This window comes from Crinia signifera, chromosome 4 (assembly GCF_055691185.1).
Source record: "Crinia signifera chromosome 4, ASM5569118v1, whole genome shotgun sequence".
NCBI classification, from domain to species: Eukaryota; Metazoa; Chordata; class Amphibia; order Anura; family Myobatrachidae; genus Crinia; species Crinia signifera.
This window is the reverse complement of record NC_139220.1, coordinates 238,672,034-238,698,660: the sequence shown is the minus strand read 5'-3', so window position 1 is coordinate 238,698,660 and position 26,627 is coordinate 238,672,034. Positions and strand designations below refer to the sequence as shown.

The 26,627-nt window shown below is 43.1% G+C and overlaps 1 protein-coding gene across 1 annotated transcript in view; it reads left to right on the top strand.

Annotated features, from left to right (window-relative positions):
* STRC (stereocilin) overlaps positions 1-26,627 on the top strand; it is an 88,169-nt gene that overhangs the window by 29,231 nt on the left and 32,311 nt on the right. The window contains exons 12-23 of the mRNA XM_083180221.1: positions 2,045-2,154; positions 3,495-3,627; positions 5,151-5,333; positions 12,661-12,699; positions 16,531-16,698; positions 17,876-18,019; positions 18,545-18,603; positions 18,768-18,891; positions 18,978-19,069; positions 20,967-21,102; positions 22,125-22,324; positions 24,245-24,335. Coding sequence (XP_083036347.1) covers positions 2,045-2,154; positions 3,495-3,627; positions 5,151-5,333; positions 12,661-12,699; positions 16,531-16,698; positions 17,876-18,019; positions 18,545-18,603; positions 18,768-18,891; positions 18,978-19,069; positions 20,967-21,102; positions 22,125-22,324; positions 24,245-24,335 — 1,479 coding nt within the window. The remainder of the gene's footprint in view (positions 1-2,044; positions 2,155-3,494; positions 3,628-5,150; positions 5,334-12,660; positions 12,700-16,530; positions 16,699-17,875; positions 18,020-18,544; positions 18,604-18,767; positions 18,892-18,977; positions 19,070-20,966; positions 21,103-22,124; positions 22,325-24,244; positions 24,336-26,627) is intronic.

Below are 26,627 nucleotides of genomic sequence, written 5' to 3'. Positions count from 1 at the left end.
ATATATATATATATATATATATATATATATATATATAGAGTCCTGGGGATACGGCGGCACTCAGTGCCGCCGTATCCCCAGGACTCTACATTGAGACAGCACACACACACCAACCAGCTCATTATACTAGGAACCATTTACCTTTCAATTTGGAGTGCCACCAAAGGACAATATATATAAATATATATATATATATATATATGTAAATATATATAAAAAATATATATGTAGAGAATGGGTACCCCAAACTGCGCACTCTACTAAAATAGAGCAGCACCTCTGTGGGGTCCCCTGTTCGATGGGACCAAAGGGTTAGAGATGCAGAAAGAGGTTCAGAGGGCACTCTCCAATAAATAAACAGTTTTTAAACATGAATTTAATATTAATAAAATATTGATCAGAAAATATTATTCTGTGGATCAATGCAATGGAGTACTTTGTTCACAGTTGTCAGATGTCAAGGTCAACATAAGAACGCATGCGGCCCAATGCGTTTCGTCGCAAATTTGCAGTGTCTGCTGTTTATATTGCCCCTGATGAAGTCACGTTTGTGACGAAACGTGTTGAGCCGCATACGTTCTTATGTTGACCTTGACATCTGACAACTGTGAACAAAGTACTCCATTGCATTGATCCACTGAATTTTATTATATTTTATTAAATTAATGTTTAAAAAACTGTTGATTTATTGGAGAGCACCCTCTGAACCTCTTTCTGCATATATTTATATATATATATATATATATTTATATATAAATATATACAGTATTACTAACATGTCATGAATCTCATTGTTAAACTAATATAAATATTGTTTCTATTAAAGTAGTCACCCACTATATATATAAAACATGCAATTTAAGCATAACCTAAATGTTGGTTTAGGATTACAGAGACTTTACATTGTTATTATATAAATAAGCACAAAGGGGATAGGGCCAGTGGCATATTTATGATGGGTGTATTGTGTGTGGTGAACACAGGCCCCTGAGGTCCCGGGGGGCCCACACCACACCCATTTTAAATACACTCCAGAGTCAAGCCCCGGTGGCAGCAGAACTGTGGAAATTGCTGTAAAAATGGCAGCCGCTCTATTTTTAAGGAGATATTCGCATATGCAGTGGAGTCTGAGCGCTCTATTGCTCATACTTCTGTCGAAAACGCCAGTAAAATGGCTGCCGCACCATTTTTCTGGAGATCTGCACATGTGTAGTAGGTAAGTAGAAAAGGGGAGAGGAAAAGGGGCTTGGGGGAGGGGAAGGATAGGGAGTATGACCGCACTGGTATTTATGGAGAAAGAATTAATAAGAGATGATGGTTTAGATCTGTGAGAACTGACTATTTTCCACCCAGAGTTTTTCTTTTTTCTCCTCCTCCCTTGGCATTGTTTCATTACATGTGTAGTAGGGCCTGAACCAAAGTAAATCTCGGCAGAGAGGAGGGGGGACCTCTCTTAAAACACCCTTGGTTAGAGCAAATTATTTGTCAATTTCAGCTGACCAGTACTGTACATTTGAGTAATATTATACATCTGATAATTATTGTGATATGACGGGATGTACTATGACGAAAAAGCGGTAAAACCACGGTTTTACTGCATTTTCAAATTTACTAAAACCCGGTCGCACTGTCTTCGGCGGGCAGGGTATCGCCACCTTTGGGTGGCGATACCCTATAGAAGCCTATGGGCTTCTATCGCCTCCTGCTGCCCGGCGTCCGCACACCCCTCCCCGTCCTCCGTGCTGCTCCTCCTCCCCCAGCAGCATGTTGCAGCCGGAGATGTCCTTCCGGCTGCAGGGGGGAGGAGGAGATGCCGGGGACTCCGCAGAGCCCAGGAGGTGACGGAGACAATCCGCAAACCATAATACAGGTATCGCGGGGGGTCTCCGTCACCACACCGCGATGACAGCCGCATATGTTAGTACATATGTACTGGCATCGAGGCGGCCGGGTGGCGAGGGGAGGTTATGTATGTCAATATGCAGAATAAGAGACTCTGTTAAGGTACTGACAGTCATTCTAATAACTTGCTTGTCCCTACTAGATTAAATTGCTGGCAGATGGCTGGAAAGATGTGAACCTGGGAATGATACAGGGCCGCTATGTGGCACGTAGCCTTATGAACAGAAGTCGAGATGGAGACAGAGCGCTGAGGTATAAATGCACGTGAACACGAAAATAACAAATATTATGAGGTGCTCATATTTGTCAGAATATGTTTCATCCATCTTATTCTGCTGCTGGATCATAGGCATGTCTATAAAAGGTGCAGGGTGTCGGTTGCACATTCTGAAAGCATATATCATACATACTTCTCCAGTATCGGCACCTGTCACAGAAGTCACAGGGAAAATGGTGCTGCCAATGCATACTAGAGAAATCACCAAAAACTTGATCTACGTTAGCTGCAATGTTCCCAGAGCATGCACAGTTGAATCTGGCACACTGCTAAGATCTACACTGCAGTTGCATCGTTGAGAGATGGAGGTTCTCAAGGAGATTGCACGTGGGCTGCCTCCTCATTAAAGTCACCCTTGTGTAGCATTTTATATGACCACAAATTAATTTACTATATTAGAAAATTCAAGCATTATGGTGCCTAATATTAGCTACCTATTTGACCATCAACAACAGTTTTGGGCCAGTAGTGCAAATAGCACAAACACACCCAATAGCTCTTAACTATACACTGTAAGTTCTGGTTTTGAGTTTAACGGAATGGCACATGTGAAACATGTCCTTATTTATATTTACAGTATCCAAAGTATTCTGCTAGATCAGTGGTTCCCAAGCCTTCTTGAATCATGATGCCTAGAGTATCAGTATTTTTTCAAGGCACCCCAAGTCCAAAATTTTCTTATTCATGAATTTTAAAAATATATATATGAAATTAAGTCTGCCTTAGGTATAGTTATGTGTTAGTAGACATTGTTGTGGTTTTAATTGTCTACATATTTTATGATTGGAAGGCACTAGCACTGGTTTTGGTCATTTTTACCATAAATAATTTGTTTTGGTTCTGGACAACCAACTCAAAGCACCCCTGCAAGTGTCTTGAGGCATCCCAGAGTGCCTAGGTACACAGTTTGGGAACCTAAAAATCTGGTATCCTTGACTCACCTATAGTTATAATCCAAGATACTCCATTTAGTTCAGTCTTTCATATATTCTGATAGGGCTAGAACATCTCGGTGACATTGGATCACCATGTTCATTGGATCACGAATTTCATTACTCGCTGATAAATAAGCTCCTTAGTTAGAATACTGATGAACATGGAGGGTCCAGGTCTGGATTTTAGTTTCTTGCCGCTTCCCACCTCCGTTGATCTGTGTCCTTCTTCCTGTGTTCTAAAATAGGCTCCGCTATTATTTACACCTGCTTCATACAGACAAGCCATAACAAATACTGCTGGAAGTATGCATTAGGACTAAACCTGTAACCTTATTTGACCTTTTTACCTTACTTTATATTATTATGTTTCATTATTGCAGGCTTGGCAGTCTTATTTGTTACCTGACATATGAGGACCTGCAACACCTTCAGCCCTTCCGCTATCCACTAGGACAGTTGGAGAAGAAGCTTCTTGAATGTATTTCACAGAAAACTATATCCTATCGTGGACGAGTAAGTGTTTATTATGTTATGTGTTCATTGTTAGCTTTGGAACAGGGATCCGGTCAAGATCCCGGTGGCTGAGATCTTGACAGTCAGAATGATAACAGAGGTATCCAGACAGTCAGTAATTACCAAAACACAGGCACATTTTGGTAATTACTGGGGTCGGAGTGTTAGGGTTAGGCTGCAGAGAGGGGGGTGGGTAGGTATAGGTTGCATCAGTTGGTGGTTAGGGTTAGGCTGTGTCAGTTGGTGGGTTAGGCTGCAGAAGGGGTGTGAAACAGAGAAAATAGGTGAGAAAAAGGATTGCGCTGGAAGCCGCTTCAATTTAAGGTGTAGAAGGAAAAGAGATGGTAACACCAACCCTCTCTACATTTGAAAGTGGAAAGAGAAAATATCCCTCCACCTATGTTAGAAGCACTAGGAAATACTCTCCTATTTTGTGTGATCTTCGCTATGTCTTCGTTGAAATCTCTCATGGAGTGTATATGAAAAGAGAAGAAAAAACACAGCGTGTAATATTGACACAATATTTTGGTCTTATATATTGTTAACAAGGCACTTATAACAAAATTTTAATGTATGGTGGGGAGATTCCCCCTATCAATCCCACTTACAGTATGTGAAGTTAAATGAATACTGTAAGTGGCGAGCGGCCGCGGAATACATGTAAAGTAATACGCGTCCCCTCTGGGGCTCGCTGCGCTCGCCACACTATATAAATTCAACTCCACGCCGACGTGGATAGTGGGGGTATGAAAAGGTCAGAGGATGCGTACCGCCGCCCCTCGCAGGCTCGCTGCACTCGCCACGCTTCGGGTTGGCGTTGATAGTGGGGGTGTCGTGGGGGTGCATTTAACATTGTAAGAACCCATTAGGGTGCTTATACAATAAAAAATCGTATAGGGGGACCATTTAACATTGAAAAAACCCATTGGGGTGCTTATACAATTTTAAAATCGCATCGCATGCGGGCATATGGCATGTGATGTTATACAATGTATACAATGCCATACGACCGAATATCGTAGGCGCCGTGCTAGGAAACAAGTACCGATTTTTTTTCTCTTTCCATGCAGAAGGGGTGTGTTCGGGGTAGCATTAAAACACTCAGTGGATCCATTGGGATTTTGAACAATGGGCTGGCGCTGTTGGCATATAACTTCTGATAACCTGATAAGTTCTCAGATTTTACAGACAGTGCTCGATGATAAACACAACCTTGTATACTTTCTAAGGTTATACGGCATTAAAATAACATGATTACAACACCCTCCTGGTATTAAGGATACTGTGAATGTTATAGGAGAAACTGAAGACACATTTCTGGTTACTTGCTGAGTCTAGGTTCTACATTTGGATGACAAAAACTTTATTATCTGTTACTCAGAAAACCTGTTTCATGTTCTGTTATAGATGTTCAAGTCATCAAATTTGGATAAACAACTTATTTTGAATTTTTTTAAGTGCATTATGTTTAATACAAGAACGACTTTGTGTGTGATTAGTATATTCATGTGTTTGTATTTCAGCTGGCTTACTCATTAGTGGATCTATTGAAAAGTGCTAATTTACATACACTGGGCTTTACTGAGCTTGTCAATTGGAGAAGCCTGTTTTCTGAAATGGGAATCATGTTCTTCCAGTCACTTCCAGACAGTTATGTTACTAATCTACTTCCTCAGCTACAAGCCTCTGATCTCTCACCTGCCCAGGTAAGTCAGTGATCCAGTATTTGGGTATGGGCCCATTCTAAAGGGACGGGGTGTACTTTACAGGTTTTGCAGAAATCGGGTAGACATCAGCAGTGGTGAACTTTGGAAAGAATATACTGTACAAAAGTATCTTCATGAAAGAATCGACAACTAAAATGATAGCATAACAAGGTGCATATAATTTAAGCTGCAATATGGTAGAACCAACCGTCAAAGACATACAAATTACACATACTTTCCTAAAGTTTTATATACCTACAATTCTTAATATATAAAACTTTTTGTTAAAGTAACAAGACCATGATTTTAAAATTTCTTTTTGAGAATGTGCAATATGAATTAATGAATATGCCTTACATTACATTTTTGTTGTCAATCCAGAACCAGTTCTAGAGCAATCAGGTTGTTTAATTGGTGATGTTTATTTTTAATTAGAATATTTGTATCTTACACAATAAGTAGCGTTTTATCTTTCCAAGCATCATCAACAGTCTCCTGTAGATTGCTTTTATTTAATGTTGCTTACCTCAGGGCTGTTAGAACAGTTTTGTAGTAGGGATGAGCGGGTTCGGATTTTGAAAATCCGAACACTGCCGGGCACCCCGATCCAAGCACAGATTCAAACAATGTCCAAAGATTCCCCACAGACTTGGTGATCAGTTCGCACCAAAATGTCATCATCCCGCCATCAGATCTTGCGAGATATAAATCCCATGCTGGTGCTGCCATCTTCACTCTGACATTGGAGAGGATAGTGAGTGGACATGCTCTGGGGCTGTGGTGGTCTGTGGGGATCTGTGGTGGTCTGTGGGGGTGGCGACCTGCTATATGAGTCCAGTCCTGTGCTGCTGATGTCCTGTGCTGCCTGGTGCTAGTGCCGCCGATGGTGTCCTGTGCTTTCTAATGCTGCTGGTGGCCTGTGGTTCTCCATTGGTGCTGATTCTGAATGATACTGCTGCAGTTAAAATCCAGTCCAGTGATACTGCTGCAGAGGTCCAGTCCAGTGGTACTGCCATTAAAGTCCAATCCAGTAATAACTGCTGTAGAAGTCCAGTCCAGTGATACTGCTGCAGAGGTCCAGTCCAGTGGTACTGCCATTAAAGTCCAATCCAGTAATAACTGCTGTAGAAGTCCAGTCCAGTGATACTGCTGCAGAGGTCCAGTCCAGTGGTACTGCCATTAAAGTCCAATCCAGTAATAACTGCTGTAGAAGTCCAGTCCAGTGATACTGCTGCAGAGGTCCAGTCCATTGATACTGCTGCAGAGGTCCAGTCCAGTGGTACTGCCATTAAAGTCCAGTGGTACTACCGTTAAAGTCCAGTCCAGTGATACTGCTGCATAAGTTCAGTCCAATGGAACTGCATTAAAAGTCTAGCCCAGTGATACTGCTGCATAAATTCAATCCAGTGGTAATGCCGTTAAAGTCCAGTCCAGTGATACTGCTGCATAAGTTCAGTCCAATGGAACTGCATTAAAAGTCTAGCCCAGTGATACTGCTGCATAAATTCAATCCAGTGGTAATGCCGTTAAAGTCCAGTCCAGTGATACTGCTGCATAAGTTCAGTCCAGTGGTACTGCAGTAAAAGTCCAGTCCAGTGATACTGTTTAGGGATGCCAATCCCAGGGCATTTTTTCAATCCCAGGATCGAAAAATGCTCAATCCCGGGATCCCGGAATTGGCATCCTTAGTTTGCAGGCGTGTGCCCGATATCCACCCCCACACCGGCCGACCCACAGATTTACTTACATTGGCAGGTGGGCGGCCGGGAGTGGAATGGGTTCCGAGGTGCACTGTGCCCTTGGGCTCGTGCACCTCCTCATCAGCACTGCAGCTAGATAAGAAGCTGGGCGGAAGGCGCAAGTGAAGACGCGGGCAGACCAGCGTCGGTGAAGGGGGGGGCCGGCGCAGGAGAAAAGGTGGGGGGGCGGGCAGCCAGGAGGAGTGACACTGACAGCAGTGTGGGCAGCGTGTGTGGCCTGCGCAGCGTGACCATCACGCTGTGCAGGCCGCACGCAGGGGTCAGGAACAGCTGGGCAGCATTTGAGCAAGTGCTCAGACGCTGCCCGTTATTAGACTGCGCATGCGCAGTCTAATACCGAAATCCCGGGATTGGATACTCCAATCCAGGGATTGAAATCCTGGACTTTTTAGGGCCAAATCCTGGGATCCCGCAGATCCTGATCCCGGGATTGGCCACCCTATTACTGTTGCATAAATTCAATCCAATGGTAATGCAGTTAAAGTCCAGTCCAGTGATACTGCTGGTGCATAATTCCACTCCAGTTATTCTACTGGTGCATAATTCCACTCCAGAAATACTACTGGTGCATAATTCCAGTCCAGTTATATTACTGGTTCATATTTCCAGTCCAGTCATACAGCTGCGTAATTCCAGTTCAGTGATACTGGTGCATAATTCCACTCCAGAAGGATAATGGAGAACCAAAATTTGGAGGATAAAATAGAGAAAGAGTAACCAGAACCACTTCCTCCTAATGCTGAAACTGATGCCAATAGTCATGACATAGAGGATGAAATGCCATCAACGTCGTCTGCCAAGGCCAATGACCAATGTCATCGTAGAAGGAATGTAAAATCCAAAAAGTTCTGTAACACAAAGAAAACAAATAAATGTAAATCGGATGAGGAGAAACGTAAGCTTGCCTGTATGCCATTTACGAAATGGCATGACAAGGAACGGCTTAGATCCTGGCCTATGTTCATGATTAGTGGTTCAGCTTCAGCGATCTAAGCCCTCCTCCTCCCCCCGCTAGAAACTTTAAGAGAGTTAAGCTGTCATCAAAAACACAGCAAACAACTGTGAATTTTAAAAACATGGTATCACAAATCCCCAAGGTATTGGTGGTTGCAATGCCTGACCTTCCCATAACTGTATGGGAATATGGGGCTCCTTCCACCATTTGCACGCCCTCTGCATATGCTGGAAGGAGTACCCACAGTGCAATTCCTGATATTGATATTGAAGGTGTCACTGTTGAAGTACACCCGGATGAGGATTTTGATGTAGCTGGCGCTGAGGAGGAAGTTGAAGAAGAGGATGCTGATGACGGTGATGTGGTTTGCTTAAATGAGGCATCGGGTGAGACAGTTGTTGTCCATGAGATGCAAAAGGCCATCGCTATGCCTTGGCAAAAGACCCAAAAAATCCCCCTTTTTGATCTGGAATTATCTTATCTAGCCATATGTAGCTTATGTAAAGCTGCAATAAGCAGGGGAAAGGACGTTGGCCACCTAGGGACATCTTCCCTTATGTGTCACCTGAAGCTTCTTCATAAGTCACTGTTTAGTTCAGGAACTGTGGATATGACCGTAAACAGGCCAGGGACACCTAAATCCCTTGGTCCTGTTATATCCAAGCACCTGAAAATCACACAAGCAAGTCACTCCTCATCAATTTCCTCCTCGATCCAGATCGGAGGTAGTCCTGCAGGCCATGTCACATGCATGACTGACTCCTCTTCTATCCGGGATTCCTCCGGAGGACCCTACAGTGCTACGCCTACTGCTGCCGCTGCTGCTGTTGCTGATGGGAGTTGTTCATCTTCCCAGAGGGGAAGTTGGAACACCACTACTTCTTTAACTAAGCATTTGACTTTCTAACAGTCTTTTGCGATGAGGACAAAGTAGGACAGCAGTCATCCTATGGCAAAGCGGATAACTCAGGCCTTGACAGCTATGTTGGTTTAGACATGCGTCCAGTATCCACCATTGGTGGAGTGGGATTTAGATGATTGATGGAGGTATTGTGTTCCTGGTACCAAATCCCGTCTAGAGTCCACTTCATTAGGCAGGCAGTACCCAGGATGTACAGAGACATCTGAAAAAGTATCCTCAGTGTCCTGAAAAATGCAGTGGTACTCACTGTCCACTTAACCACGGACATGTGAACAAGTGGTACAAGGTTGTGATGCGCTGGAACTCCACCCTCTATATGCTGCACAGGATGGAGGCAGCCACCTACAACATAGGCAAAGGAGCAGAGATGCACCTGCCTCCAGCGCAGTGGAGACTGATTTCCATGTTGTGCAAGGTTCTCCAGGAGTTTGAACTTGCCACAAGTAAAGTCAGTTCTGACACTGCCAGCTTTAGTCAGGTTATTCCCCTGATCAGGCTGTTGCAGAAGCAGCTGGAGAAAGTGAAGGAGGAGCTAAAGCATTGTGATTCTACAAAGCATGTAGCTCTTGTGGATGAAGCCCTACATACGCTTTTGCCAGGACATGAAGGGTGGTCAGTCTATTAAAGTCAGAAGAATAATCTCGGGCCACTGCGCTTGATCCTCTGTTTAAAGCATATGTTGTGTCTCTGTCTCTGGCAGACACAAGTCTATAGTGGTGCAAAGACCTGCTGGTCAGGAGATTGTCATCTGAAGCAGACTGTGACATGGCAACATCTCCTCCTTAATTTTCTCCTACACTTGTGGCTGCGAGGAAACAGCTCAAATTTCCTATACGACCCACTGGCAGTGATGCAGGGCAGGCAGGAGCGAGTTTGGACATCTGGTCTGGACTGAAGGCCCTGCCAACGATTGCTGACATGTCTACTGTCACTGCATATGTACACATTGAAAAAATGGTGGAGGATTACATTGGTGACAGCATCCAAGTAGGCATGTCAGACAGTCCATACCTGTACTGGCAGGAAAAAGAGGCAATTTGGAAGCCTCTATTTTACCTGAGTTGTCCTCCCTCCAGTGTGTACTCTGAAAGATTTTTTTAGTGCAGCCGGGAACCTGGTCAGCAAGCGACGTAGGAGGTTGCTTACGCAAAATGTGGAGATGAATTATCAGTTCTTCAATAAAGACCAGCAATTGCCACCAGAGTCTACAGAGGGACCTGTGATTGTGGAGTCCTGCAGAAACAAAATGATAATCTGTGAGGATGAGGAAGTACACACTGAAGGGGTGAGGAATCGGAGGATGAGGATGACATCTTGCCTCTATAGAGCCAGTTTGTTAAGGAAGAGAGATTGAATGCTTCCTCTTTTTTGTAAGGGCCCAAACAAACCAATCATTTCGGTCACAGTCGTGTGTCAGACCCTGTCGCTAAAATGTGTATGCATGTCCTATTTACGCAACATCAAGGTGGGTGGGAGGGCCCAAGGACAATTCCAACTTATACCTCCTTATTTTTGGTATTCTGTGCTCTTTGGGGCCTAGTTTTTCAAACAGCTATCCTGTCTGCAGCTGCATTGCCATGCCTAGATGGGCCACCTGTTTGTGCCACCCACTTGTGTTGCTTAGGATAGTCATCCAGCTACGTCGCTGCAACCTTTTTGGCCTAAAAACAACATTGTGAGGTGTTCAGGATAGACTGGAAATGAGTGGAAATTAATGTGTTTGTGTATGTGTGTTGAGAAATGTGTGTGTGAGAGTTGGGAGTGGTGCTGCTAGTGTTATGTGTAAGAAGTGTCGGGGAGGGAGGGGGATATGTGCGATCAGTGTGTTGGGGGAGAATAGATGTGTGAGTGAGAGGTTTCAGTTGAAAGGTGGGCAATGGGTATGTGCATTAGGGTTGTTAGAATAATGTTAATATGTGTTTGTCAGCGTGTTCATTTGGGGGGTGAAGTGTTTTAACATGGAGGGGGTTAGTGATGTAGTGGTGGTATAGAGGTATTGAGTATTTAATGCATGAATTATTAAACTACCTTTGGGTATATACTTAAAATGGTCATTATGACATAGAGGGGGAGATTCTCTAAACTAAAAATGCGGTAAAAACTCTGTTATCTGGGTTTTTACCGAATTTTGGGATGCTCTAAACATCCCCCGCCAGGTTACCGTGACAGGGGGTATCCCCCTAGAAGCATATGGCCTTCTACCGCGACCCACCGCCGCCCCGCACCGACCCCCGTTGCCCCCCACCGACCCCCCCCCTCACCTGTATCCGGGCAGAACAGCACTGGGTACAGGGAGGAGGAGGAGAGCCAGCCCCCATTCAGCAGCACCAGCGCCGGGTAAGGGAGGGAGGGGGGAGGCGCCGGGACCCGCTGACTCACCGCAAAGGACAGATCTTAACGCAAGAGCTGTCCTTTGCCATAATTATCACATATGTTAGAGCATATGCGATAATTATGTAGGCGATGGGCGGCAAAGGGGCAGCGGAGCTAGGCTGCGGATGTTAGAACATCCCGCCCAGAACCTGTTGTTAATTTGAATCCCACCACTGGTATTACTGACTGCTGTATTTACACCATTTTGTGAGCACTGTTATTGTTCTGCTCTATAGATTTAAAAAAATGTAAAATGTTCAGAAAACTTTTATCTTATTTTGTCATCAAAAAAACATATTTTCAGTATGGAAACAGGCAATGTCAAACTATGCACAATTGCACATATCCTTATTAAATAGTCATTACCCTTACAATGAATGCACTCTGGGACTCAGTCCACAATACAACTCCACTTAAGCTGCTTTGACAGATCCTTACAAAGAGACCATTATTAATCCCCATAAATTTGCATGTGCCATCCACACAACTACTTGCGGAAATGAATGGTAAAGAGGCACTGCCATGTTGTATCAAGTGGACTAGAGGCCACTGTAATGTTGTGTAATATGAACTGGTGGGCACTGTAATGTGTCATAATCTGATCTGCTCATTGTAACCAGGAGAGCACTATAATGAACTGGGGCAATACAAATGTAAAATGGCCATAACTTGGGTGTTGCACACAGTGCTGTACGGTAGGGGGTGCTGTTAAGGCACTATTTGTTTTAATTACTTTCACTTGTAACTTCCCTCCTTTTTGAAGCCTGGAATCTCCTAAATGCTCCTGTCTCCTTCCTCTACCCCTTTCTTTGCTTATACCCATGCAACATTCGTGAACTTCACAATAGGTCTTTGATGCTCACCATGTACTTCATGAAAAAATGATCAGCATTGCAACTGAGCAGATATATGTAGTGTGTGGCTGCAATGTGACATCATATAAACTAGGGAACTATGATGGTTTATAAAATAATGTTGGGCACAACTATGGGCATAACTTTAACCAAGGCACTAGTTTGGGTCAGAAAATTAACTAAGGCACTATTATGGGACATATAATTAATATATACTGCCACGATGTGTCTCTAGAAGCATTGAGACAGTGGCCACTTTAATATGCTATGGGTCCCACAAAGTTCTGGTTTCACCCCTGCCCCTGATCTAAGTACAAAACTTCCAGAGGTAAACTAGCAAAACATTTACACTGGGGTTACTTCTTAGAGGTTAAAAACTGGAGGTACCATGGTTGTTATTTGCTGGTTGTTATCTGCTATGTCACAAAAATGAAATATCTGTTTTCATTCTTATTCTTTCCAGGCCTTGTTACTGCTCTCTTATACCACCACAACATCAAATGTAAGTATACAATGTTCAAACTTTATGGGCAGGATGTAATCCCACCCAAATATGGAAGCAGTATGATATGCTGGCCGAACTTGGACCTTTTTAAAAGGGGCAATCACTTACAAGACAAAACCATGCCAGAAATACTAGATAATGGTCATTGAGGATCCACTAATCCATCTAATATAAAATGATTGATTCAATCTATAAGAGATAATTGCAATAAAAGACCCCAAAATTTATTAGCTTTACCGGAGTATAAAGAAAAATAATGATACTAAAAAGGAATGGAACTCCAAAGACACTATACCAGTGATTTTCAACCTTTTTCACCTTGCAGCATACTAAATAAGATTTTAGAATTGCCAAGGCACACCATGAGATCCCCACGGGGCAAAACACATTGGCTCCCACAGAAAAAAAAACTATTGGCCCCTATATAAAAAAAACAATCACACTGGTCCACACAGGTAACACAAATAAAATACATTGGCCCTTTACATGAAAAGAAGAGACCAGTAAATTGAACTGGTGGTGGCTGTAAACTGGTTTGGGCATCTCTAGATCTTGGGGCAAACTTGAGAAGTGCTCAAGGCACACAAGTGTGCCACGGCACAGTTGTTGAAAAACACTGCACTATACAATAAACCAACACACCGTAATAACCACCATACATAAGGAGAGTTGCTATGTCCTTAGTACCTCCTCAGCTGAGCCCCATATGACAGGTTTGGAGTCCATGGGCCTTATTCTATGGTGGACACAATGATGATATAGAGCAGTTAAGCTTTTTTGTTTTGAGGATGCACCAGTACTACAGTGCACATGTGTGGCGATTGATTAGTGAAGCAGATGCAGTGAGACTATATATGCAAAGTGCTCCACAATCAGTGAGACACAAGAAGCGCTGTCTTAGATATGTAGATAGTTGTAGATAGTTGTCAGTGTTAGGTGTTCTCTATGGAACTTTCCTATGGGACCACACTGTCCTTGATATAGGTCCCTATGTACATATCAAGGTTTCTTTTATATCCAAAAATGTATTTACTCCACTCTCGTAAAGGTATCTTTAAGCTTGAATCCTTATCTATATGAAGTAGTCGACACGCCAATTAAAAAAGGGGATATTTTATTCTTAACAGATCTCCATAAAACAAAACACAGAAAAAATTCTTAAAACAGATGGACGGCTTCCACAAGTGGGATCAGTACACTGCTCAATAACATGTTTTTCTCTCACCCTTACTAAAACAAGTTGGTGCTTGCTGTTTGATGCTTGGATGGGTACACCACAGGAGGATCCAGTATATCCAGTACATTTCACCCCCTACCATCAGGGTTTTCTGACATATATGTTGTTGAGCAGTGTACTGGTCCCACTTGTGGAAGCCGTTTATCTGTTTCAAGAATTGTATCTGTGTTTTGTTTTATGGATATCTGTTAAGAATAAAATACCCCATTTTTTTACGGAGAATTGGAGGTGTCGACTACTACATATGAATAAGGATTCAAGCATAAAGATACCTTTACGCGAACGTAGGGATTTATTCCCATAGAAACATAGAATTTGACGGCAGATAAGAACCACTTGGCCCATCTAGTCTGCCCCTTTTTTAAACATGTGACCTCAAACCATATTTGATCCTTATTTTTTTGTAAGTACATCAATATGCCTATGCCAAGCATGTTTATATTGTACTACTGTATTTGCCTCTACTACTCTTTCTGTGAAAAATTCTTCCTCAAATTTCCCCTGAATCTTCCTCCCTCTAGTTTCAGTGCATGTCCTCGTGCTCTGTTGCTTCTCTTCCTGTGAAGAATGTCTCCCACCTATACCTTGTTAAAGCCCTTGATATATTTGAAAGTTTCTATCATGTCCCCCCTTTCCTTTCTATGTTCCAAAGTATACATTTTAAGATCTTTTAGTCTTTCCTGGTACGTTTTGTGGTGTAGGCCATGCACCATTTTAGTTGCCCTTCTTTGTACAGTCTCTAATGTATTTATATCCTTCTGGAGATATGGCCTCCAGAACTGAACACAGTACTCTAGATGAGGTTGTACCAATGACCTATACAGTGGCATTATTACTTCTTTCTTTCTACTGCTGATACCTCTCCCTGTGCAACCAAGCATCTGACTAGCCTTCCTCATTGCTTTGTTACATTGCCTACCTGCATTTAAGTCCCCTGAAATAGTGACACCTAGATTCCTCTCTTCCTCAGTAGTTTCCATTATAGTACCATTTATACTATATTTAGTCTTTGGATTTCTGAGACCCAAGTGCATGATTTTGCATTTTTTGGTATTAAACTGTAGTTGCCATGCTCTTGACCATTCCTCTAATCTACCTAGATCATCAATCATTTGTTTTACCCCTCCTGGTGTGTCTACCCTGTTGCATACCTTTGTGTCATCTGCAAAAAGGCACATTTAACCTAAATTCCATTTGCAATATCACCAATAAAGATATTAAAAAGCACTGGTCCAAGCACAGATCCCTGGGTACCCCACTTGTAACCTTTCCCTCCTTTGACTGTACTCCATTTACTACAACTCTCTGTTTTCTGTCCTGCAACCACCCTCTTATCCATTCAACTATCTTAAAATCCAATCCCAAGCTTTCAAGTTTATTTAACAGTCTGCGATGTGGGACAGTGTCAAAAGCCTTACTAAAGTCTAGATAAGCTACATCTACAGCCCCACCTTGATCTATTACTTTAGTCACCCAATCAAAAAAGTCAATAAGATTTGTTTGACATGATCTTCCCCCTGTAAACCCATGCTGTTTCGGATCCTGTAAATTGCTGGTTTTGAGATATTCTACAACTCTTTGTTTTAAGAGTGTTTCCATCAATTTCCCCACTACTGATGTAAGGCTCACTGGTTGATAGTTGCTTACTCCTTTCTTCCACTTCCACCCAGGTCCGTTCATACCATAAAGTGTGGTTGAGAGTGGAGGAAATACATTTTTGGATATAAAAGAAACCTTGATACGCACATAGGGACCTATATCAAGGTCATTGTGGTCCCATAGGAAAGTTCCAGAGAGAGCACCTGACATTGCAACTATCTATCTAAGACAGTGCCTCTTGGGTCTCACTATTTGTGGAGTGTTTGGAATATAGGGCTTGGTACCCCTGTGTGGATCCTAGGCTGCGGTTTTATAGAGTGCAGGCTGCCAATCAATCTTTGTCCATATGCAAAGTTTTTGAATCACCCTGTATGTTTCATAGATGATCTACTAATACATAATCTGGGTGTGCGCTCTTATAGTTCTGATGGGTAAAACAGTAATTAAAGGCAACATGAGAGGGTGTGATGATTGGTGACGTAATGCAGTTATTTGGGGGGGGGTTTCAACACAATTGCGCTGCTAGGTACATATAAAAAATATATGAACTCCAAGTCAAATGTGGGTATGACCAGAAAGGAATGACACTGGACACGCTTGTAAGGATTATTATTTTATGAATATAAAAATATAAAAATATTCATAAAATAATAATCCTTACAAGCGTGTCCAGTGTCATTCCTTTCTGGTCATACCCACATTTGACTTGGAGTTCATATATTTTTTATATGTACCTAGCAGCGCAATTGTGTTGAAACCCCCCCCAAATGTTCTGTCTATCTATATGAGCTTGGCGAGCTCATTCAACACGTGCAGCAGCTGGGTAACTGTTTAATAGGTGTATAAAATATAGCACCATATTTTATATATATATATTTTTCATTGGAGCGCCAGGTAGGTGAGTTAGTGGATGCCATCTGGTACCCCCCCTAATTCACAACCTTTGTCTTTTTACGTAATGCAGTTATGTTATCTATGTATTTATGTTATAGGTTGCAGAGCGGGTGATTTGTGGACTACACTCGCTAATTCCTGCACTCAGCCCAGAGCACCTGCGTTCTCTCCCCACCTCTCTACTAACCAGAGTTTGCCAATGTCTGAGGCCTTCTCTGTCTCTGATGACATCTGCTCAGAAGGCGGGTCTAATGCAGGCATTACGGGTATGCTGATTATCCCAGCCTCATAAATACATTCTAGGGCCATACTTCATCAGTACGTAGTGAATGCAGCATTACTATTGGGGCTTATTGGTCACTATTATTTCCGGTTCTGTATTGTGTATAATGTGAGTTGTGAGACGCTCAAGGTCATGTTCAAAGTGCAAAACATTTGTTTTTCAGTGCAAGAACATGTGTAGTCTCACTCTATGGGGGGTATTCAATTGTTTTTCATCAGCATTTCAGGTCACTATCCCTGGCGTGGTGAGCTGAAATGCTCAAATGTGTGGCTAAACGTGACCTTAATGAGCGTGATGTGTGTAGAAAAAAAAAATAGATCAATTGAATATCGCCTCACAATCTCCCGTCACTTAAGACAGGAGATTGTGCTTGACATAACAATTGAATACCTCTCTATGTGTCTCTATAAATGCATGTAAAACAAGATTTCCATGGCGGAGCATTGGTTCATGGGGAAAGAAGGTGGTTTCAGAGTAGCTGAAGTTTGCGAGGGTGGTAGGGATTGGCTGGGTAGAGGGGGAGCATTCCTTGTAAAGCATGGAGTAGGAGAACTACAGTAGACCTAGTGTCACAGAGCAGTCCAGAGTATGTTTTACAGTACAATATTATTGTAATAAAATTAATGGGGGGGAGAGTTGTGCAGAGAGAGACACATGGCCATTTGCTTTCTGCATTAGGACTTGAGTTCTGCTCCAGCTCAGAGCTGGTGTTCTTTAGGCCTCAACCTATGGGACCCACTTTGGGTATCTTAGCTGCATTGTGGCAGAAGACTGTATTTCCAATAACATTGTGAGAAAAATAATAAAGGTGTCACGCACACAAAGGGGCAACCTGTGGTAGAGACTGTAATAGAGACTGTATATGTAAAAGGGGTATGTGAGGTTTATTGTTGTGCTCCAATTCGCTGCTGCCTGGGGTCAATATGCTGGGGTGTTCCCTGCACGCAGAGGTAAATGTAGTAAGGGAGGACAGCAGATAAACCCTTGGTGCAGTGTGTTATCAAAAATAGGCTTGATTTATTAAACAGACACATATGGAGCATTAATAACATACAGATAGCATATCCATATTTTAACAAACGGGATCTAATATCCTCTCTTGCTGTAATAGAAACTGGCAAATATCATCATCCGCTTTGTTTTTTTCCCTGTTCATGTAGAACTATATCCATGATGTTGAACTATGGCCTGAGCAGTTCTCATGTCTTCTGCCCTTTGCGCCATTGAAGCTGTTGCACCTGGACACACAGATACTGCTCAAGAACATGAGTCTGTATGGAGAACTGGCCTGGATGCCTCAGCAGGTACACAGTTATTTTGGTGCAAGTGTCAAAGCACAGTATTATTATGGCCAAAAAAATACTTATTTTGTAACACTTCAAGTCAAGGGCGTAATTGCGACAGCTCCATGGATGTCATGCTGTCCCAATAGGTTAGTTACAGGAGCCCCCTCACTCCTGTATTCACCAAATAATTATGTAATGTATGGCCCGCTGTTAGTATGCATATAAATATGAATATTTTATATTTATATACATACTAACAGCCCGTACATTGCATAATTATCACACATATTGCATAATTATGTGGAAAATATAGAGGGGTTCTTGTCATTAAAGTTTCCAATTTACTGCAGTATATAATAATTTCAGATGTATGATGATTATATTTTTTGCCTATATTTTATGGACACTTTAGGCAGTCATATTCATTGTTACTTATATTTTACCTGTGTATACTATCTTGGTTACATTTAGGGGTACATTGAAACAAATACAAAAAGGGATAAGTGCAATGTCATTGTATTTTTATATATTTATTTTTAACAGACCCAATTCCTCTGGAGGAAGATTCAGGCTGGAGCGAATCTGACCAAGAACACAATCCTGTAAGTCCATGTGTAATGTGACAGGACAACCTCCAGGTGGAGCACTGAGCATTCCATTTTCTTGGCATGAGATCGGAAAGTTCATTGTATTTCTGTTGTGTAATTTACAAACTATAGATGTAGGAAGACAGTAACTTTGTTTCATTTACTTTTCATATGAATAGCACCCTAGGGACTCTGGCTAATGGGATCGAATGTGACAACCTGCAGCAACTCAACACCCTTTCGGAAATTAGAGATGTGGTTAAGTATCTTCAAGGGATCCCTAGTGGTCTTCGCAAAAGTCTTGTAAGAACTAGTGTTGGATAAAAAACAAGTACGTTTAGCATGTAAGGTTTCATGTGTTAAGATCGCTTTGTTTATTTTTTTTATAGAGGAAGTGCATCTTGGAGGAAATTCAGAGGCGTCTTGAACTCTCTTGGGAAGACACAGGCTGGATGGGACCTGAGTTTATCACAGATCTCCCGCAAGTGCTTTTTTTTTCAATGTGCATGACTTGTATATGTTAATGCTATAGAAATGTAAGCAACAGACATGTAACAAGAGAGGGACAGGGTCAGACAGGGTTATAGGGTGAAACCCCAGGTGGGCTACATTGCCTCCTTTAGGTATCTGATTCCAGGCTGTGCACTTAAATTATACATTATACATATGTTACATTATACTGCACAGGACTTTGGTGTATTCTCTACAGTGCATTGCTGATATAAATCTGATACATTATCATGCATGCACTAGCAATATTTCCAAAATGTATTTAATAAGGGTCCTAGTCCATGCCCCCTCTAATTGTTAAGGGTACCAATACAGTGACCATTCACACCACTAACCATGGGCCCTGACACTGCATCCACCCGGTTGGCCCTTCATATTGCAGTCCGACACTGTAGCGGTGCAGAAGTTGCCCATGGTAGCAGCTGAATGATTTCCATGGGCTACTTCTCCACTTTACCCCACAGAATCTACAAGTAAGTTTTTGTGATCAGATTTAATTTAAGCTTCCTGGCGAGAAACTGCGTAATGGTATCCCATGCATTTTTTAACATCATTTACAAATGCATTGTTATGGGATCACACGTGGCTAAGAATGCTATCTGCCGGTTCAAGGCGTAGTATTTTTTTTTTCTTTAAAACATTTTTTGGAAGGGGGATGTAGCCACTCCTCCCGGATTTGGTCACACCCTCTCCTATATTTTGCCAGAAAAAAGGTGGCAAACCTACACGTGGCTAAAAAAAAAAAAAGGAGAAATAACGGTGACTACATGGCTACGTGCTTCTTCTATTAGGACCTGTCATCATCCAAATGTGGGGAAAAAATATCCCATCAGTACATTATTAACATCCGACATTCAGCCATCTTGGAAAAATGATTTGTGACTGAAAGAAGAAGCAAGTAATAAAAATAATCCTGATGTTCCACTGTGCAAGGACAAAGGGCGGGATGTACTAACGGGAAAATGCGGTAAAACACCCGTTTTACCGCATTTTCCTATGTATCAATACCCGTCCGCAGCGTTTTCGCTAGGCAGGGTATCGCCACCCTCTGGGTGGCGATACCCTATAGAAGCCTATGGGCTTCTTTCGCCGCCCGACGTCCGCGCGCCCACCCCCTCCCGTCCTCCTGTGATCATCTCCTCCCCCTGGTGTCACAGCCGGCAGGACATCTGGCTTCAGGGGGGAGGAGGAGACACAGGGGGACGCTGGCAGCCGCCGGGAGGTGACGGAGACCCCCACAGCCAACATCACAGGTATCGCGGGGGTCTCCGTTACCGCAGCCCGATGCTGGCCGCATATGTTAGTACATATGCGGTAGCATCGCGGCGGCTGCCGAGCGAAGGGCGGAGGTGTATGTTGATACATCCCGCCCTGAGACACCAACTCTGAGCATCTTTACATGTAGTAATAGATGCCACCATGGCTCGCACGATCACAATGTGTACCAGCCTGTGGCAGGAGCAGTTTCTCCTTCTGTGTATGGCCTTGTGTGTGAGTGATCCAGCATCTGTGTACACAACCACTTCACCAACACACCCATAACATGGAACATCTCAGCACATGCTTAATAAATAGACCACTCTGAGTGTTAAGGTATATTAGGTCAATTGTAAACACTTTACAGCCAGGACAATATGATAACCAGTGCCGGCTCTACCATTAGGCAGCTAACTAGGCCGCTGGGATCTGGGGGGAAGGGGGGATCACATTCTGACAATTACAAAGTTAAGGAAGGAAGACATCCATGTACTTAATGCAGGTGGTGGCTGTGGAATTTGTAAGACGCCACCTCCTCACATTCACATAAGGGGCTTGAAAGTGGGTATTGGTGGTAGTGTGATAACACTCTGATTCTCTGCTTTCTCCAGTGTGAAGCTGATTGACAGACTTTCCAACGACTCAGTAAAGCTGTTCCTGGAACATGCACATAAACATCCAAAGAGTTTCATGGAGCTCCAACCTTATAAAAAATCGATCTTGGCTGAAAGAGCTCTTCACATCTTGGTAAGAAACATTTCTGTTGGTCCTCTGAGGAACCTCATTTTATCGCTCATCTGCACTAACATTAAGCCTTCATATCATACAATCTAGTAAGCCCGCTCGGAGCAAATGCTTCAAAAGCTAGTCTGCCACCTTGTGATTGCCTCTGTGTTTGTGCATGTGTGAGAGATAAAGAGATGTAGTTTTGCTCATTGCCAACAGATGGCAGTGTTTCAGAGAAACACAAATGGACACGAGACATACAGTATATACTGTACTATGTATGTAGATGATGGAATGTACTGGTTGGTATGCACAGACAGAAATACTGCTTTGTTTATTAGGTGCTATTGTCATCAGTGCTGGATTATGTTTTAGGGGGACGTTAGGATAACTATCTTGTTTGGACCCTTACATTGTTAATATGAATTTCTGGCAATATTATAAAAAAGTATTATGTTTTAATTCTCCGAGCACCACAAATTATGCCTTGCAGAAACCCCAGTTTACATACGCCTCAGTTCCTCCCCGATGCTAGCGATGTGTGTGTGTGTCCCCTCCTCCATGTGTGGGGATCACTGGGCAATTCCTCTGGCTGCCCTGCATTTATTATCATACGTAGAGGCATAAAAGTCATAAGGTGAGGCTGAGGCTGGCAGCATAGTGTTTCCTTACACTTATATAAAGAATGTACAAATAACACTGACTCCCTGTATGTTGCACATGTGTATTATGTATATTATATTAAATAAAATATAGGATAGTTTCATTTCATAAGTAATAGTAATATTAAAGTAAGTTATACATTTCAGAAGGCTAATGGGGACATAGGGGAAGATGTATTAAGGCTGGTGAAGTGATAAAGTGGCCAGTAATAACGCAACAGCCAATTACCCCCTAACTGTCACGTCACAATCTGTGTTTGAAAAATGACAGTTATGAGCTGATTGGTTGGTGCATTCGTACTTTCCGCTTTATGACCACTTTATCACTTCATCAGCCTGCACCTCAGTTGTGTGAAATGAAGGCTGTCTCTGTTTTGTCAGGATTTCCCAATATACGGAGAAATAACCACACAACACCTGGATCTCTTGGGACCTTTGGTTGGATTTATTGGAGAAGAAAGCATTTCCCGAATCAACAGGAAGCATTTGCTGCTCCACCTGGATGAGCTGAAAACATATTGTTTGTCTGAGGAATTCAGTAGACATCTCAGTCAGATCTTGATAGAAGACGACATGCTTGGGTACACATATTCAAATCTGTCTTTCTATCTGATGGTGTGCACAACAATCGGAGTTCAGTGTTGTGGCAGGCAAGATATCTCCAATCACATATATCTGGCCTGACATTGCTGGCAAGGGACAAAACAGCGGTCACATCCCTCTTGGTAGTTACAGTTCTTCCACTGAACAAGATCTTGCTATCATTTTGTGAAGCATTGATTTGTACATTGTCGGTGTTCAGGGGCTGGCTGGCAACTTTCAGCCCAGGGGGCCAACACTAGTAAATGGCCCCGCGACCCCCCCCCCCCCCCATGGTGGGAAGGTCTCCCGAATCACTGCTACAGTCCCTGCTCCCCCCCTTCTCCGCTGTATGAAATCCTGAATTTTGTGGGTCCGCGGGGAGGGGAAGGGACTAAAAGTATGCAAATCGCTACTCCATCCACTCACTGTCCACACTACACAGTGTTTTCCCACCCCATTCAATTTCCACAATAAAACATTCCCCCACCCCCCAATTCACCCCCCCAGCGCACACAAATTTACCTTTTCCCTGTTGTAGTGTGGCATGCTCCCTGAGGACAGCATGCTCAGCCTCCCAGCTTCTCAGCGTCATCATGTACAGCGCAGAGTGGCTGGGCAGCAAGCGTCCTCTGTGCCTGTCTCCCTCCCGCAGCCAGCTATGAGCAATGTGGCCGGGGACCTAAGAGCAGGGCTGAGCGGGGGAGGTGAGCGTCATACTGTCCACCTTTAAACCCCCCTGTTCTCGGTCCTGGCTGATCGTGCGGGAGAGCCCGTCGGCTATAAGGAGGAGCTGCGTGCCTGGCGGTCAGGTCATGCAGGAGAAGGACAGCAGAGCTCGGCTGTCAGGAGGCGCGCAGTCTTTACCAGCAGCAGCAGTATCTGACAGCCTCCTGACTAGCTGCTGCTGCGGAGGTTCTCAGGGCTGGCACCGCAAGCCGAGCTCTACTGTCCATCTTCTGCATGACCCAGCCGACAGGCGCACAAAGCCCGGCCCGGACACAGCAATGTATACCGGCCCGGGGGGCATGTGGCACCCTGCCCCCCGGCCCAGCCCGCCACTGTCAGTGTTGCATTGCCTTATGCAAAAGAGTCACCTAAAAAAAATCAAGTTTGCAAACCTGAATTACCATATCATTGTCCCATATTATCTTTTTAATTTATGTATACTACTGTAAGTACCATATATAATACCTGTGCTACAAAAATGTCTAAAAACTGAATAAAGGCATAAAGAAATCGCTGGACAAATGTTGTAGTTTTGATGTCAAATGCAAAATAGTTGCAATCGCTGCTAACTAGCCTGCCAGTAATATCCAGTCCAATGGTACCCTACCTATTATCCCTTAGCTGTGGGTACCACGCTAATAATAAAATTGTGCCTGCTCAAATAAGTAATGAATATTTTTGCGCCTTGGCACTTTTTACATTTGCCACCCTCAATTGAATCCCCCTATTACAATTATTCCATCATGACACATTAAAGTCAACTGAAATTGCTCATGCCCTGTCAAATGAATTGTTCCCATGCATGAATCCCAATGCCAGTGGTTCTCCAAATGTGTGCCTACTGTATGCACCCTGGGGTGCCACAAGGTGTGCCTTAGGTTGGTGGTCCAAGTCCAAATAAAATTATTTATGATCAAAGTGATAGGCAAAACCAAGGCTGGTTGCTACCAACATAAAACATGTGGACAATCAGTAGCACAACTGTACACCACCAGGGGCGAAGAGAGCCACGCCAGGCAAAGGTAAGACCACTCCCTCTAAGATTAATATAATTTAAATAAACTAATAATTGCCGCAGCCCAGCACGCTCCACAGGGGGCAGCATTTTTCGTCTGTGTCATTTCCTATGTTCTGTCCAATGGTTACATTGTTAAAAACATAATATTAATAAATTACCTCTCAATGTTCTACAGACATCCCACTCAATGGACACAAAGACATATAGAACAAATTGGAAGGCTGATCTTTTCTCTGACACCAGAAAACATTAATGTTGTACCCAGGGTAAGAGTCTGAAGTTATCTACATTCATTGTCATTGTCATGCTATTTGGTTCTCTTTCTTCTTTAAGTCTTTTATCATAAGCAACTGTAGATTTAATTATAATATTATAAACATTCTTCTCTGATAGGTCAGTTAGGGGAGAAGATACAGAACCGATTGTTGCCCATAGCAACTGATCAACTTCTGTTATTTTATAGACTGTGCTAGATGTTAATTGGTTTGCTACCTTCTAGAGCAGGCTTTCCCAACCACGGTCCTCAAGGCACACCAACAGTGCAGGTTTTAGTGATATCCAGGCTTCAGAACAGATGGTTTATCAGTAGAGACAAGATTATATGCAACATAAAAAGCTTGAAATATGCATGCAAATATGCATGAAAAATACTTAAAATATGCATAAAAAGTGTTAAAATATGCTACATTAAATAATAAAAAAAAACTTATTTTTAACTTATTAATTTAAAAATCAGCATACAATTAGTTGCAAATAAAGCTCAAAAATAGGCCCACGGCATTTGCAGATGTCTAGTGCTGTACACATGATTTTTTTTCTTCCTGGCTACTACAGTAGACTGCAGCGTCCAAAGCTCTTGTTGCATCAACTACACGGACCCTCATCTCCAGCGCCGATGGATCAAATGTCAGCATAGCGTGTGAGGGCGGCGCAGTGGAAGGCTTCCTCCCTGTGTCGCATACTCACTGTGACACGGCATTTCCTCCACGCCCCGTGATGTCACAACCCTTCTGCCCACCTCCTCTGCTGCAGAAGTCTGTCTCTTGGTGTAAAGTCCCAGGCCAGGGACAGGCAAAGGTTCAGGAGCTTCATAATGGCATCCGCCCGACTGACTTTTATCAACATGGATTGGCAGCCTAGAGCAGTGTTAGACATATCGTACAGCCAAGGTTCCCCACACTGCGCACATATTGCCCCAGCCTGCACACTCCACCACTACCTGGCCAGCAGCAGCAGGGCAAAGCAGTGCTGTGACTCGCTGGTGGAAAGGAGGCAGGGCCTAAAATATGCACCATCACTAGATTTTAGGCCAAATGTACAATAACCAGTGAGAATGGGAAAAATATGCAAATGCATATGCATATAATCCTGTCTCTATTTATCAGAATCACTCAGGTACTGATTAAGTCACCTGTGCTAAAGCCTGGATATCACTAAAACCTGCACTGTTGGTGTGCCTTGAGGACCGTGGTTGGGAAAGCCTGTTCTAGAGAGATGAGCTATCTAAATGGAGGTGTATCAAACTTTTGAGAGAGATAAGAGGCTGGATTCAGAGGTAGATTTGTGGCTGCAGTAATATGCAAATGTTAGTTTCAGTCACTCCACTTGTACTTTGTTAGTTTCAGCCTTCCACTTGTACTTTGTTAGGTTCAGCCTTCCACTTGTACTTTGTTAGTTTCAGCCTTCCACTTGTACTTTGTTCGGTTCAGCCTTCCACTTGTACTTTGTTAGTTTCAGCCTTCCACTTGTACTTTGTTAGTTTTAGCCTTCCACTTGTACTTGCGAGCACCGGAATATACTGTACAAGATCTAAGATGCTAAGTTCCAATAGCCATGGATGGTGTAAGTCCACTGGTGGTTCCAAACCATCAACCGTGCACAAGCTCACAATTGTCATTTGCACCAGCCTATGGGAGACACAGAGGGCCTAATTCAGACCTGATTGCAGGACAAATTTGTTGTCAGAATGGGCAAAATCATGCTGCACTGCAGGTGGGGCAAATATAATATGTGCAGAGAGAACACACATGGTTTTGCCTCACTGCTTTTAATGCCAGTGATCCCATATTCAATAGAATATGGAGTTGTGCACACAGGGTAACACATATGATATAGGGGATTTCAAGACTTTTCACCCATACTGAATGCTGTTTAATATAATCATTCACCTGCACTAACATTGGTACTGAATCCACCTGTTAATCAGGCCCAAAGTGGAGAAGTTGCCCATTGCAATCGAACTAGCTATCATTTGTCTATACCTGGGGTGGTCAAACCGGTCCGCGAGATCTACCAACGGTCCACATTTTCCAAAAAACCTAGCTGGTGCACAGCTGTAGTCATTACTAACTGTCACTTTTTCAAACCTGCTGCATTCATTCCTACTATAGACCCACAGGTTGCCTGAAACACATGAACTGTTGGTAGATCTTAGTAGAAGATGTCTTCCCTCTGCCCTGAGGTCAGCATGTACTGTATGTGTTCACACTATACACACAACAGTAGTAACCTGCAGGAACACACATACCCCCTTTATATACTTGTGTGATATGCTCTTC